Genomic DNA, 14,512 nt, shown 5'->3' on the forward strand with positions numbered 1-14,512 from the left:
ACCACCTGAACAAGAATCAAGACCTCATTTTAACATCTCACCCGAAAGACTACATTGGAGTGTCGACCTAGATTATGCGAGTTCCATGACACAACGTGGGGCTTGAACTCCCAAGCTTCTAACTTGGGGATGAGCGTGCTTCCCACTGAGCCAGAGTAATTGGTATCCCAAATGCAATTATTGCAACTAAATACTTCCTGGTGTCTGTCTTAAAAATGCCAATCACAGCCCTGAACCTCAGAGTTCTTGTTGCCTTGAGTATCTGAAAGTATTGTTCTCAGTTTACTTCATCCCATTTAGCATTTTATAGACATCTGTAAGGTTTCCTCTGAGACATCTCTTTTCAAGGCTGAAAACTTGAACTTCTAACACTAAGAATCATCCTTGTTGCTCTCCTCTGTACTGGCTCTAGGGTATGTGTTTGCTCCTTATGTTGCAGAGACCATAACGTACATAATACTCCAAATGCATCTCAAATAGAGCACTCTACATCTTATATATACAATCAACACTGCAAAGGACTTTTGGGGATCTGAGCTCAGTCAATTTGGGTTAGAATCCAAGTCCAGACTGGTGAGATGAATGTATTATTTGTATTATTTGTACCTCAGTGATTGTTTCAGTTTTTGCACAGGTCCATGGAAACATTGGATAAACGATGGACTGGAAAAAAAACCTTTCAAAGCTGCAAACGTCCATGCAATAAATTCTACATGTACTGCATGTAGTTTGACGGAAGGCTCTTGTTCCCAGTTTGGATGAATTATTTGCCCAGCGAGGCACTGGATGTGTGCATTAGAGAACTTTTCACTTTTTGTCAGCTACTGTCAGCCTTCAGTACTTACAGCTGTAACACAGGGCAGATGCAGGGAAAACGTTCCCCCTGCTCTGATCGTCAATCTGTCGCGATGAAGAAATTGAATTTAAATAGAAAATAGTGTTTTGTGCAAGCAGTCAGTCAACAGCGGGTTAATCCCAACCTCTTAAACAAAAGAGGTTGGGATTAACCTGCACCAGGGGTACAACTTTCATTTTCCAAATCAGTCAGTCATCACTTCAGGCCTCACTAAGACAGACGGCTAATTCAGTGCTGAATTGGGGGCAGTTTTGCACAGTGGATTCACATGGACCATAAACTGTGTTGAGTTTGTTCAATTTAATTTCACATTAGACCCTGAAACCCTGCAAAGAGAGAGGCCATTCATCTCACCAGTCTGGACTTGGATTGTAACCCAGGTCAATTGGTGAAAGGACAACTTGCAAAACTGTTGCGTCACCCTATAATATGAATCCTTTTAACAACTTTTGCCAATAGCTCGATATAAGTAAAACACTGAACTGTTTATATGAAATTGTACAAATGGAACAGTGGACCACACTGTTTAAAGCCCAATAGTCTGGTGACCTTAGCCACTTATTTTGCATTTAAGCATACAATATTTTTTTCTAAAAAAAATTGAATCTTCCCTTGTCGTTGCTCAGACCTGGAGGGTGGCAATTAAATGGTTCGGGGTCTGCTCATCTTTTGAACGATGCATAAAGGATTCAGTTTAAGAGTTTAATTCCAAGGCTAATTAATTCTTTTCATTCATTGGGAACATTCTACTTTAACCCATTACTGAAGCTTTCTTATTCCAATACAAAAAAACATAAGTCTTTAATTAAAATTCACATTCAGATGTGGCCATGATATACAAAGATAACTTTATCTGTCCCACGCTGCCAAGTATTGTAATCTTTAATTTTTGAACCAGCTTGTCGTTTCTAACTGTACAAAGTCACCACACAAATGCAAATATTGGAAGCTAAAATGCAAGCAGAATGAAAGGTGAGTACCATTACCCTATCTGTCAGACAAAATTAATATGATTCTGAATAATGGGATGAGCAGATGGAGGTTACAAGGCACTGACACAATTGAGGGATTTAGATAATAGACATCATCAAAGAGAAAATGTGGAGTGATTTATGTTGAGGTTTTATCTGCACTCCGAGATAACATTGGTGCATTACTGAAAGGAGTAGATTCTGAGTATGTCATATGGGGTGAGGTGGGTAGAGTGAATTCATGTCTCACCCACCACTATGATGGCATATGCCCATTGGAGCTCAGTAACATCACTATAAGGTGCATCCCTCTTCAACAACAGCAATGAGCAATCTTCATGCCATGCCAAGCCAAATCTGCTTTCAGTTGCTCCACTGGTGACTGTGGACAGTTTTCTGCTATGGATTTTTTATCCAATATTAATCTGTGCATGACATACCCCATTATCATGCTCTCAGTTCTAAAACCTTTAACCTTGGTTCATGTTTTTTTCAGGTTATGCTTGAACAGTGTCAATGGGATATTCACTGTAACATGCACTTCCTTATAAACGTCAAGAGTTTGGCTCTCAGACTCCATTGCAATGAAGAGCACAGTGCTTCATTGGTAGAATAACAGATATCCTCTCGTGACACATTCTAGGTAACATGATCGAATGGTTCTGATGAAATCATAGACTCCAGGGAGGTCAGGTCAAGCATTGTCTGAACCTTCGCAGGAACCCTGAGATAGTGTTACAGCCTTGAAAAACATTTCTTTCATACCCAAGAATTGCCAGAGGATTAAACATGAATTGTTGAAGTTATATTGCTGTAGAAACTGGTCGAGTTCACAAATCAATGCAAAAAAATGCACAGTGAATGGTACGAGTGTTTGCAAAGGGCTGAGTGTGACTGTGCCAGTGGATTAGCCTTTACAGCGTGACTAGAGCCTGACTGGAATGATACGATGCGACACGACTCACAATACGATATACTGCACTATATTTCAAAATTTTTATACTAAAGAGTAAAATGTCTCCACACGTATCATACAATTCTAACAATCTCATGACAGAAAGTAAGATGTTTCTTTTGAAAACTGTTTTTCTGCACTAAAGACTTGTAGTTTCAGGGCTTGATCCAGTTCTGCATCCGGATTACATGCACCCAACAAAAAGGTAATATTTCAGACGGTGCGTGAACAGTTGAAGAATCTTAATCAGTTTCCCTGGTGGCTTACTGGGCAAAGTCACTTCCAGTGCAGTGTATCACCGAATCGTAGAGACAAGAATATTGCCAGTTCAAATCTCTCTCTGTGTTGAGTCAACTGATCTGTCACTGGGAAGTTACAATTGGCCTCAGAGCCCTTGGTTTAGGGAGAGGGAAATTAGCACTCCAATCACTGTCGAGAGAGCCTGCTGTAAAGTTGTCAGAGGAAAGGACAGCTGAGGACAGTTCATGGTAGCAAAGTCATGGAGTATTATCTATTACTGCTAAATCCATGTTAATGACCCTCTTTAGATGAGAACCAATAATCTATTCAATGCTAAACTATTTTCCCATCAGACATCACATTCATTGGTAATTTCCATGCTTTAGTCTCACTCCTTTTTTGGACAGCAGAATAACATTTGCTCTCCTCCGGTCTTTAGGTACAGTTCCAAAAACATGAATCAAGTCTCGCCTCTTTCCTTCTCTTGAGGAACCTCGTCTGTTATCCTCTCTGGCCTAGTTCTTCATTGCACAAATTCTATGAATACTTGTGTTAATCATCCTTCTGCTCCAGGTTAATCCTAGTAATAATAATAATCCTTGCATTTGATATAGCGCTTTTCATGTATTCTAGATGTCTCAAAGCGCTTCATAGAATAGACTGTAAAATGAATTTGTGGGCGAAATGCGGCAGCCAATTGCGCACAGCAGTGTCCCACAAACAGTTGTGGATTGAAGTGACCAATTTATTATTGTTTATTTTCTTGAGGGATTATTATCAGGCGTGTGGAGTAACAAAACTTGCCCAAGGTTTCACCCTGCCGGGAAACGAACCCAGGTCTCTCGCTTGCTAAGTGAGTGCTCTAACCACTGAGCTACAAGACTCCAGGAGGCAAGGGGCAACCCCAGGCTCCTGTTCTCCACCACCAATTGGCTCCTCCGTCCTCCCTGCCATGCCTCGCAGATTCTTTCCTCCGACTCTCACTGTGAGAAAATGCTGGACTTCGAGTCCAAAATCGAGGGAATCCGCTCAGCTGCCACTGCCCTCCCAACATCCACACCCTCCCTACCCCCACACACTCCCGACCACTACTCATCCCTCCTTCCACACCTTTGAACCTGTCACCTCCTCCTCTGTCATCACCACCATACCCTCCATGAAGCTCACCATCTCTCCCTGGACCCCATCCCTACCCCTCTCCTTAAATCCCAGCTCCAACTCCTTGCCCCACTAGTCACTGACATCATCAACCTCTCCCTGTCATCTGGCCCTGTTCCTACCCCCCACAAAACAGCCACTATCACCCCCACCTTGAAGAAACCTTCCCTTGACCCATCACAGCTATCCAGCTACCAGACCCTCTTCAAGCTCTCTTTTCTGTCGAAGGTCCTTGAGAGAGCCGTTGCCTCCCAGCTTCGCTCTTTCCTCTCCTCCCACTTCCTCCATGAGCCCCTCCATTCGGGTTTCCATGCTGCCCACAGCACAGAAACTGCTCTGGTCAAGGTCACAAACGACATCCTCACCATGTGTGACCACGTCTCCCTCTGCCTCCTCGTCTTCCTCGACCTCTCCGGCGCCTTTGATACTGTGGACCATTCAATCCTCCTCCTCCGCCTCTCGTCCCACCTCAATCTTCAAGGTTCTGTCCTTGACTGGTTCAGGTCCTACTTTTCACACCACCGCCACTTCGTCTCAGCAGACGGCTTCTCTTCCAGCCCCCGCACTGTCTCATGCGGTGTTCCTCAGGACTCTGTCCTCGGTGCCCTCCTCTTCACCTTCTACATGCTCCCCTTGGTGACATCATCCACAGACATGTGGTAAATTTCCACATGTATGTGGATGACACCCAACTCTATCTCTCTGCCTCCACCCTCAACTCCAGGACTACTGGCGTCCTGACCGACTACCTGTCCGACATCAAGTCCTGGATGAGGGACAACTTTCTCCAATGAACATCAGCAAGACCGAGGCCATCCTGATTGGCTCGTGCCAGCGCCTCCGCACTTCCAGCGCTGGCAGCATCAACCTCCATGGCTGCACACTCAACCTCACTAATCCAGTCAGGAACCTGGGTGTCTTGTTTGACCCTGAACTGTCCCTTCTCCCTCACATCTGCGCTATGACCGGCACTGCCTACCACCACCTCCACAACATTGCCAGACTCTGCCACTGCCTCACCCCTCAGGCTGACGAAACCCTCACCCACACATTCGTCACATCAAGGCTCGATTATGGAAACTCCCTCCTCATCGGCCTTCCCAACTCTTCCCTTCACAAGATGCAGATCATCCAAAACTCTGCAGCTCATATACTCTTGAGCACCAGGCTCCGTGACCCCATCACTCACACCCTCGCCCGACTCCACTGGCTCCCCATCCCTCAGAGGATCGAATTCAAGATCCTCGTCCTTACCTTCAAGGCCATCCATGACCTTGCCCCCTCCTACCTCTGACCTGCTGACTCTCTACTAACCTGCCTGCTCCCTACCAACCTGCCCCCTCCTACCTCTCTGACCTGCTGACTCCCTACCATCGGTGGCCGGGCTTTCAGCCTCTCTGCCCCCATACTCTGGAACTCCATCCCACAGTCCCTTCACCTAACTTCCTCCCTTGCCTCCTTCAAGGTCAGTCTCAAGACCTTCCTCTTCGATCGTGCCTTCAGTGGCCCTCCCACCTCTCTGCCTTCCCTCACCCCTACTCCATCCCTCCCCCATGCTTGGGTCCTGACCCCTGACTGTCCAGGGCCTTGGGACATCCTCCGGACGTGAAAGGCCCTTTATAAATGTAATTTTGTTGTTTGTTGTTGTTCCTGAGCCAAAATAGCTGGACTTGGAATTTGACCATAATCTTCATTTATAGGAACTCATTGTCCTAATTTGTTTCAACATAGTCGCAAACAGTACAAAATGGGGGCGGTAAATCCATCGCGTCAGAAGAAAGATGGGCAGATAGTTTAGATTTAACCTCTTTGGAAAGAGAATGGTGAATAGTGGAGATAGAGTTGAGAGATTGGACTACCCATTGAGGAGGTGGAGGCAGACAGTGTCAGCGGATCCCAGAGGGAACTGGTCAACTATTTGGCAAAGAAGGGCCAAAAAATTTGGCTGTCGCATTTCGCCCACAAATATACAGTCAATATATAATCAATTCACTTTATAGTATATTTTGTGAAGCACTTTGAGACATCTAGAAAGCATGAAAAGCACTATATCAAATGCAAGGATTATTATTATTATTATTACAAGGATGATTACTATTTTTGATTATTATATATTAGTTGAGCAGTAAGAGAAATAATATTTGGTTTTGACATAGCTTCTGTAACACTGAAATGTTTCATAGTGCTTCATAGATAATTTTAATCAAATCTAGTGACTGCTTTTGTAGGCAAACATAGCAGCCAACAATCACACAGGAGTAGCCAATGAATCTCAATTCTCTTTTCCAGTCTCCAGGCTTCTCTGATTGAAAAATCTGCCATCTCTTGATCTTTTACATGTCATTCTTGGCTCACTTGGTAGTGCTCTCATTTCTGAGTCAGAAGGTTGTGGGTTCAAGCCCCAAGTCAGGACTTTGACTCCCATAGTCAAGGCTGTTATTCCAATGCAGTGCTGGGATGTCCTGCAGAAGAGATGTTAAACCAAGATCCATCTGTCTGTTCAGGTGGACAAAGAATGTCAACCTCTAGCACCTTTCACGTTGGGAGGACGCTTCACAGGATACTGTAGTGACTATTTGTCAGCAACCACAGCAGTCAATTTGCACTTAGCAATGTCCCTGAAACAGCCATGAAGTGACCAATTTTATTTGGGGAATTTGTTGGCCAGGACACTGGTAAAAACTTCCTTCTCTTTTCGAATAGTTGATGGGATCTTTAACATTCACATGAGCAGGCAGATAGCACCTCGGTTGAACGTCTCTTCCAAAGGACGGGACCTCCATTTTCAGCTGTTGTGGTCTTGCCGTTTCTTTTTTCCTCACGTGGATGTAGTTTCTCTCTACCGCCCGTAAAATGATCTTAAAAGAATACCATAATGTTCTTCTTTGTTAAAATTCCTTTTGCATCTGCATCAACTCCTCACTCTGCTTCCCACTTAATCCTCCTGAGATTTCTCACTGTGCCATCCTGATTTATGTTAACAAAAATGTGAGGTTTTCAAAACAGGAAACAATGTGCCAGAGATGCTTTATTACAACAACAGTTTTATTAGGATTTTTTTGGGTTTTGTTAACAAGCAGATCAAGTGTTTTCAAAAGCTTTAAAATAATTACCTACTGTACTCACTAACACCACTGCCAAACGGTTCAACCTAATTGGAATGCATTCCAAGAGATGGAAATAACCACTGCAATTTATTATTGTATTAAACCTACTGGAGGACATCAATGGGACAAGAAAACTGTGCAACACTGCTAGAAAAATATACACACCTACGGAGCTCCTGCTGCTCTGCAGGGAGCTAATTAACCATTACACCCACAGCGTCGCTCCATTCTGCAGACACAAAAACATAGTTCTAAAAGGATACTTTAAACAGCTCAACCTACAGAAGTGACAAGAGACGAACATTTTTAACCCAGTGATAAGCTACAGATCCAGGTTCTGTCAGTCTTACCAGTCCTTGGTAATTGAGAGGTTGCTATTAAGGAAAGTGGAAATGCTCAATGATGGGACTCCTGTGCTGGATACATACAGTTTTCTTCAAAGTCATGGTTAATGTAAAACAAAAACTGTGGTTGTCACATTATTTAGATTTTGAACATTAATAACGTTAATGGTAATGGAAAAAATAAAGACATCTCACAAGAGGCAAGAACAAATCATGCAAAACGACTTTTTTTTTAATTCAACATTTGTACATTTTTGATATTTCATTCCTATAGTGTGGAAAAGCTGGTCTGGTTCTATGCCAAGATCCGCTAAGTGTTAAACATAAATTGATTCCACAGCAAGCAGGGGCTCAGCCAAGGAGGTTAGTTCTGATCTCTTTGTTTCAAGTTTTAGATAAATAAATAATCCTTGAGTTTGATATTGCAGCTTTCACGTCGGGAGGACGTCACAAAGCGCTTCACATGATAACAATAATAATCCTTGCATTTGATATAGCGCCTCATCACGTTGTTGAGACATCTCAAAACGCTTCACAGCATATCCTACAGAATATAGTATATTCTGTGAAGTGTAGGTACTGTGTATATTTGTAGGCAAATGCCCACAAAATCTCCAATTCGGAACTAAAATTATAAGGGCATTCCAGTGTTGAATCATTCTTTTGTGTTAAAGGAAACAAATGCTTCTTATTTGCTATCTTTCCTCTTGTGTGCTCTCTGCGAGTACAGCACAGGTCCCGGGCAGGTGGGTGGGTGGAACAGACATGAGAAAGCAGCCTGCACAAACTCTGCTTCTCTCTGGCCAGTGCATCTCAGGCGTGCAGCCAAGGGTGGAATCTCACTCACTCAGCTACGCAACACAGCGATCCAACACTCGTTACCTTTCCAATATGCAGAGCGTCCCATATTAAATTAAAAATAATAAAGTCTCCCCCTCTCCTCATACAGACTATTGTGAATGAAGAACCTTTGATTTAGCCTGATTTTAACATTTCAGATGTGACGTGAAAGCTGCATCAGGATGTGACAAAGAATCATCACTGCAGGTGTTATAACAGAGGATACAAGAGAGAATTCGGGAAGCTGATCCAAAAGGGTTCATTACAAGCCTGAGCATCGGATCCGATCTCAGCATCCTATAGTGTGAGTAACCAGCTACTTTACATCAGATACTGCACTGCACGTTCAATTGACAAGCCATGTACGTGATTTATAATTGTTTTGCCCCAGCATGCACAACATCTCACTTAGGCATGCAGTAACTTCCACCAGGGAGGGCTTATGTGCCACCCTGCCTCCCCTTTTATTTTACATCTCCCACTTCCGAATGGGCAATTGAATACAGTCTTCAACCTTTTTGAGTGGATCAAATGAGATAAATACATACAGCATTTGCTCCATTCGACACATCCCTCCAACTCAATTACAAAGAAAGTCAGCCAACTGGAGATATTTTGGAATTTGTTTTGGGGGAGCCAGAGTTCCAACAGTTCCATTGGGTTCTGCAGTAGATACGGTACTGTGTTAAATGAGTGGATTTCTCACAAGCACCTACAATCAGACATCATTAAACGATCTAAACTCAACGGCAACACAAAAATAATTTTCTTACAGCATTCGATTTGAGTCGGTAGAGGTCAGTGCGAGAATAAATAAAAGTCAAGCTGGTTGGCTAAGGCCACAGAAATGAGGATCCCGTTCTTTTGGCTGCTGCTGATTATGGTCTGTATTGATGGCTGATGCACTTAGATATCTTACACGCTTTCACCAGTCCGAAGTACGGTAACGCTGCTTACTCTGCATCAACCTTGTTTTTGGTGGTGTCGTATGATCGGACGAGTTCTGACTGTGAAACCACACCATATTCCTCTTGAGAAAATGCATAACCATCTGCAGCATAAAAAAAACAATGATGAAAAAATGTAATACATAATCATTCCCCCCACGTTTCGCCCACAAAAATGCAGTAAATTCACTTTACAGCATATTCTGTGAAGTGCTCTGAGACATCTAGGGACGTCCTCCTGACGTGAAAGGCGCGATATAAATGTAATTTTGTTGTTGTTGTTGTTGTCGTCTAGAAGACGTGAAAAGCGCTATATCAAATGCAAGGATTATTATTATATTCCATTTGATAAGAACACCTTTCAAGTCACTATGACGTCTCAAAGTGCTTCACAGGATAATACTGTAAAGTGCAGTTACTTTGTACCTTGCAAACAAAGACAGCAGCCGTTTTGTGCACAGCAACAACAACAACTTGGATTTATATAGCACTCTCCACGCCGGAGGGCAAACAACTATGAAGTGAATGACCAATTTTATTTGGGGGATAGTTGGCCAGGACACTGAGAGAAACTCCCTTCTCTTTTTGGATAGTGTCATGGGTTATTTAAGTATCCACCCGAACAGACAGACAGATCCAAGGTTCAAATTCTCATCCGAAGGACGGTACATTTAATGATGTAGCACAACCCCAGCACTGCATTGGAGTGTCAGCCTGGACTATGAGTTCAAAGTGCCTATTTGGGGCTTGAACCCACACCTTTTGACTCAGAGGCGGGAATATTACCAACTGAACCAAGCTGATAGTGTTGAAGTGTTTGCTTTGCAGGGTCTATTTCTATCTGTTCTGAGGTCGGCGTAGTTTATTTCCACATAAAAACTTTTTTAAACTTCCCATTGTTGCTTGTAAGGTCTAAACTTCTTAATAGTGACAGCTCTTCAATTGGTTTTATTATGTTATTCCCATTCCTCTTCAACCCCTAGCTAGCCTTCAAATTCCACATTCATGCCGTGACCCATTGTGCCTTTCCAACTCTCCACAAATTGCCCATCTCCGCCATTACCTCTCACCGCAGGCTGCCAAGTCCCTGATCCACACTTTCATTACATCCCAGCTTGACTACGCCAACTGCCTGCTGACTGGACTTCCCAACTCTTTCCTCCACAAGCTGCAGATTATTCAGCACTCTGCTGCTTGTGTCCTCTCCCGCACCAGGCTCCGGGAACTTGTCACCCCTGTTCTTGCCCAGCTTCACTGGCTCCCCAGCCCTCAGAGAATCGAGTACAAAACCCTCATTCTTGCCTTCAAGGCCCTCCACTATCTTGCTCTCCCCTACCTCTCCGACCTCATAACCCCATATCAGCCAGTCCGCTCCCTCCGCTCGGCAGCCTGCTTCAGGTCCCCCCACTTCCTGCCCCACCACTGATGGTCAGGCATTCAGCATCTCTGCCCCCACACTCTGGAATTCTATCCCACAATCCCTCCACCTCACCCCCTCTCTTCCCTCCCGTCTGAAGACCTTCCTCTTCGACTGTGCCTTCAGCCACCCTCTCCCACCACACCCACCCCCTACCCCCCTCCCTTTCTGACCCCACATCCCAGCCTGGGTCCAAAACCTGATTGTCCAGTGCCCTGGGACGTCCTTCTGACATGAAAGGCGCTCTACAAGTGTAATTTGTTGTTGTTGAACCCTGCAAGTCAAAGCCCTAACAGGTCGGGTGATTGTAGATAGACAAGCAGCAGGAAGCTTGCTAGTCAGTGCTCTCAATGGCAAGCTATGCAATTATTAGCTGGTTGAACTCCAGCAGTATCATAACGCACACTGGGGTCCCTGAGCCATAGCTTTTGCCAACCTACGTCTAATGGTTTCTGGAATTAGGTAAGCAAGATGTATTAGGTCTTTCTCTTCAACCGTGCCTTCAGCTCCCCTCTCGACTCTCTACCCCCTCCTCGCTCCCTCCCTTCCCTCCCCTCACCCTGATCATTTCGCCCCTGCTTGGGTCCCAACCCAACTGTCCAGCCCCTTGGGAGGTCCTCCCGACATGAAAGGCGCTCTAAAAATGAAATCTTGTTGATGTTGTTGTTGTAGGTGGCATACATATGTGGTACTCTGTCTGGTTTGGATACTCTTAAGCATTATGATGGGTTTATGCATGAGTCAGCCACCTGTTTGATAAAAACAAACTCCTTTCACCAAAGGAATGTGATCACATCATTCCGTATTTTACAACATTATTTTGCTTGAGTAATTTCGCAAAGTATTCACAGACAACAAGTTGCTGCTGATTTCAATACTGCTATATCACAAGACTGCCAGAGATGACAAAGGGAGGTTTGGATAAAGAAAGCCCTTTAACTAATTTGATCTAATCTTTTTAGAACAGCAATCCTACCTTTTTAACCATTATACCATAAAATTGTTTGTCAAATGAGTCCAGAGTTCCAGCCTTTACCACTCTTTTTGGTAACTTGTTTCAGCTGTAAATTACTTTGTGGTGTCTGTCCCAAATTGCCCTTCATGACCCTGAACCTGTGCTCTCTTGTCCTGATGCCCTTGGGAGTATCTGAAAATAGTATGTGAATGCTGTGAGCTTGGGACCTCATTTTAACGCATCGATTATAACACTGGTAGTGAGGAGTTCAAAATATAAATACATCTGAGAACAAGATGTCCCAAACTGCAAAGTTCTACCAGGGGGCGTCATATCTCTCCTCGCCACTCCTTCAGTTCCAAACACTTAAAAGAGAATTTCATGAATATTTCACTCAACGGAGCCCACTCCATCCTCTGGTGCTAATGACCATTGTTGAATGGAGGCCGGCAGATGTGTTTGTAGATCTGGCCACTTTGCTCACAGACTTTTTCTGTGGTTCCTACATCGCTGTTGTTTTTGGGCAACACAGCTCCCCCCACCCACCTCCCCCGCATGTGCGTGCAAGGTACATAATATTACCGAAACGAGAGATCCGACACTGAAAAGTGTCCAGTGAAGTTTGCCACCGGGGAAATGTACAGTCTCTTCATTACATGGCTGCCAGGGATAGTTCCCCTGGTGTCAGCCCCCAATAAACCTACTAACAGGAAGGCAGCAGAACACAGCAATCCTCAGTCACCCTCAACAGAAATAAGCACAAGACAGCTGCTCAGTGCCCTGAAGAGGAAGAGAAGGGTTGTTTCTGTTCAAAACAATGCACTCGTGTGTCTGTGTGGTCGTGGCATTTTCCCAGGTTTGAAATAGCTCAGCCAAAGTTTTACTTAGAATCCTGACAGGCTAGTCGCCTTGACCTTTACACCTTTGGAGGATGTGAATCTCTACGTTTCCTGCTGGGATACTGTGGGTTATTTTGCAATCGATATCCTAAATGGTTTAGAAATAATAGGTACATTATTCAACGGTAAGTTTCAGATTCTTCATTATTTCACTGAAGTGATCCTCTGAGCCCCAACAGCAAGGTCAGCAGGGGGAATCATAGGGGACCCTGTTTCTTAGAAGACTTTTCAAGCGGAAACTATGTAATTCCTTGCCCTTCCTGCTTCTCATAGAGCTGGGCACAAGCATGTGTAATTGCTGGTCTTGTTTCCCAATTTAATTCTTGATTTTAAGCGCTGCTCGCAAAATTGCAAAACAACATTTTGCGTTGGAAGAGAAGAAAAATATTCTAATGACAAACTAAAGATTGTAGATTATACTTCAGAAGTATCGATTCCCGACTTGGGAGAAAGGGATTTATGAATCCTGTTCAGTACGGCTTCGATACAATATGAGGTCCTAAGTTCATTTGCGGGGGTCAGTCAACAGGCACTGAAATTGCTCTTGAGGTAAGCAGTATAGTGACAGTACTTCACCCTGACATGGTTCCCAGCACCGGTTTTATGCATTTCCCTGTCTAGAGGAAAAACAGGATACTGCATGTCTCAGAACAACTGTGACCCTAGTAATGATGCCATTCAGGTAGAGGCAGAAGGGACGATGGGGATCAACCTGCTTTGACATCTTGTTGTGGAGCTTAAACTACATAGAATCAAAGAATCTTACAGCACAGAAGGAGGCCATTTGGCCCATCGTGCCTGTGATGGTTCTTTGAAAGAGCTATTCAACTAGTCCGACTCCCCCGCTCTTACCCCATAGCCCTGCAAATGTTTCCTTTTTAAGTACCTATCCAATTCCCTTTTGAAAGCTATTATCGAATCTGCTTCCACAATCCTTTCAGGCAGTGCAACTTTCTGGTTAAAACATTTCTCCTAGTTTCATTAGTTCTTTTCCAATTATCTTAAATCTGTGTCCTCTGGATACCGACCCACCCACCAGAGGAAACGTTTTTCCCCTATCTACTCTTATCAAAACCACTCATAATTTTGAACAGCTCTTATAATAACAACAAGAAGGGTGACGACATTAAAGTTGATCTGTTCGAAGACAGGGAGCCAATGGAGCCAAGGATAGCAGTGGTCGGCGTACGGAGTTTGGTTTTACGGAATTTACTGTAAAGTGTAGTAACCGTGAATGATCCAGACAATATTTTTGTGTGGTGAAAAGCAACTCTGAGGAGAAGTTTGAGGCGATGCGATACTCACGTGAAACACCTTGTTGGATTGAGTTGCTGTGGCTGAGGTTGGAAGGGTGTTTCTTGAACACTCTCTTTAGCAGGTAAGCACGTTCATTCAGACTGGGGGGAGAGAAACAAAGAACATTTGAAGCCCCACAAGTGAACAGCAGGGCTTTTACCTGTTAGCTCTGAGAGGCCAATCTACCAAACATCTGCACGAGAGATTCAAAGGAAGACAAACAGAATTATTCACACTTGGCTACACCATCCCTGCTGGCTCAATTGTTTCAGTAATTAAAAATAATCCTCTCAACCAATTAAGATAGTGGGTACCAATTGGCATGGATTATCTTTGCTAACAATGAGTGGGATTGTTCCTAATAGTCTCCTAACAAATGCGTAATTGGCTGGCCACAAGTAAAGTAAATCTTCCCTGAAGAGGCTCCTGAATATGATTTTCATAAAGGGTCGTGGATTGGGGTTTCTTGTGGATAATTACTCGGCAATTCATTTAAAAAAAGCAGTTAGTTTTAAATTATCCAAGTT

General features: G+C 43.8%; 1 protein-coding gene across 3 annotated transcripts in view; it reads right to left on the bottom strand.

Moving 5' to 3' along the window:
* Positions 1 to 8,184: 8,184 nt before the first annotated feature.
* atp8a2 (ATPase phospholipid transporting 8A2) overlaps positions 8,185 to 14,512 on the bottom strand; it is a 285,157-nt gene continuing 278,829 nt past the window's right edge. For all 3 annotated transcript variants that reach the window (XM_007900625.2, XM_042333953.1, XM_042333952.1), the window contains 2 exons: positions 13,995 to 14,086; positions 8,185 to 9,522 (listed from right to left, as the gene is read on the bottom strand). In XM_007900625.2, the coding sequence (XP_007898816.1) occupies positions 9,425 to 9,522; positions 13,995 to 14,086 (190 nt within the window). In that variant the 3' untranslated portion in view covers positions 8,185 to 9,424. The remainder of the gene's footprint in view (positions 9,523 to 13,994; positions 14,087 to 14,512) is intronic.

Source organism: Callorhinchus milii, unplaced genomic scaffold (assembly GCF_018977255.1).
Source record: "Callorhinchus milii isolate IMCB2004 unplaced genomic scaffold, IMCB_Cmil_1.0 Scaffold4, whole genome shotgun sequence".
NCBI classification, from domain to species: Eukaryota; Metazoa; Chordata; class Chondrichthyes; order Chimaeriformes; family Callorhinchidae; genus Callorhinchus; species Callorhinchus milii.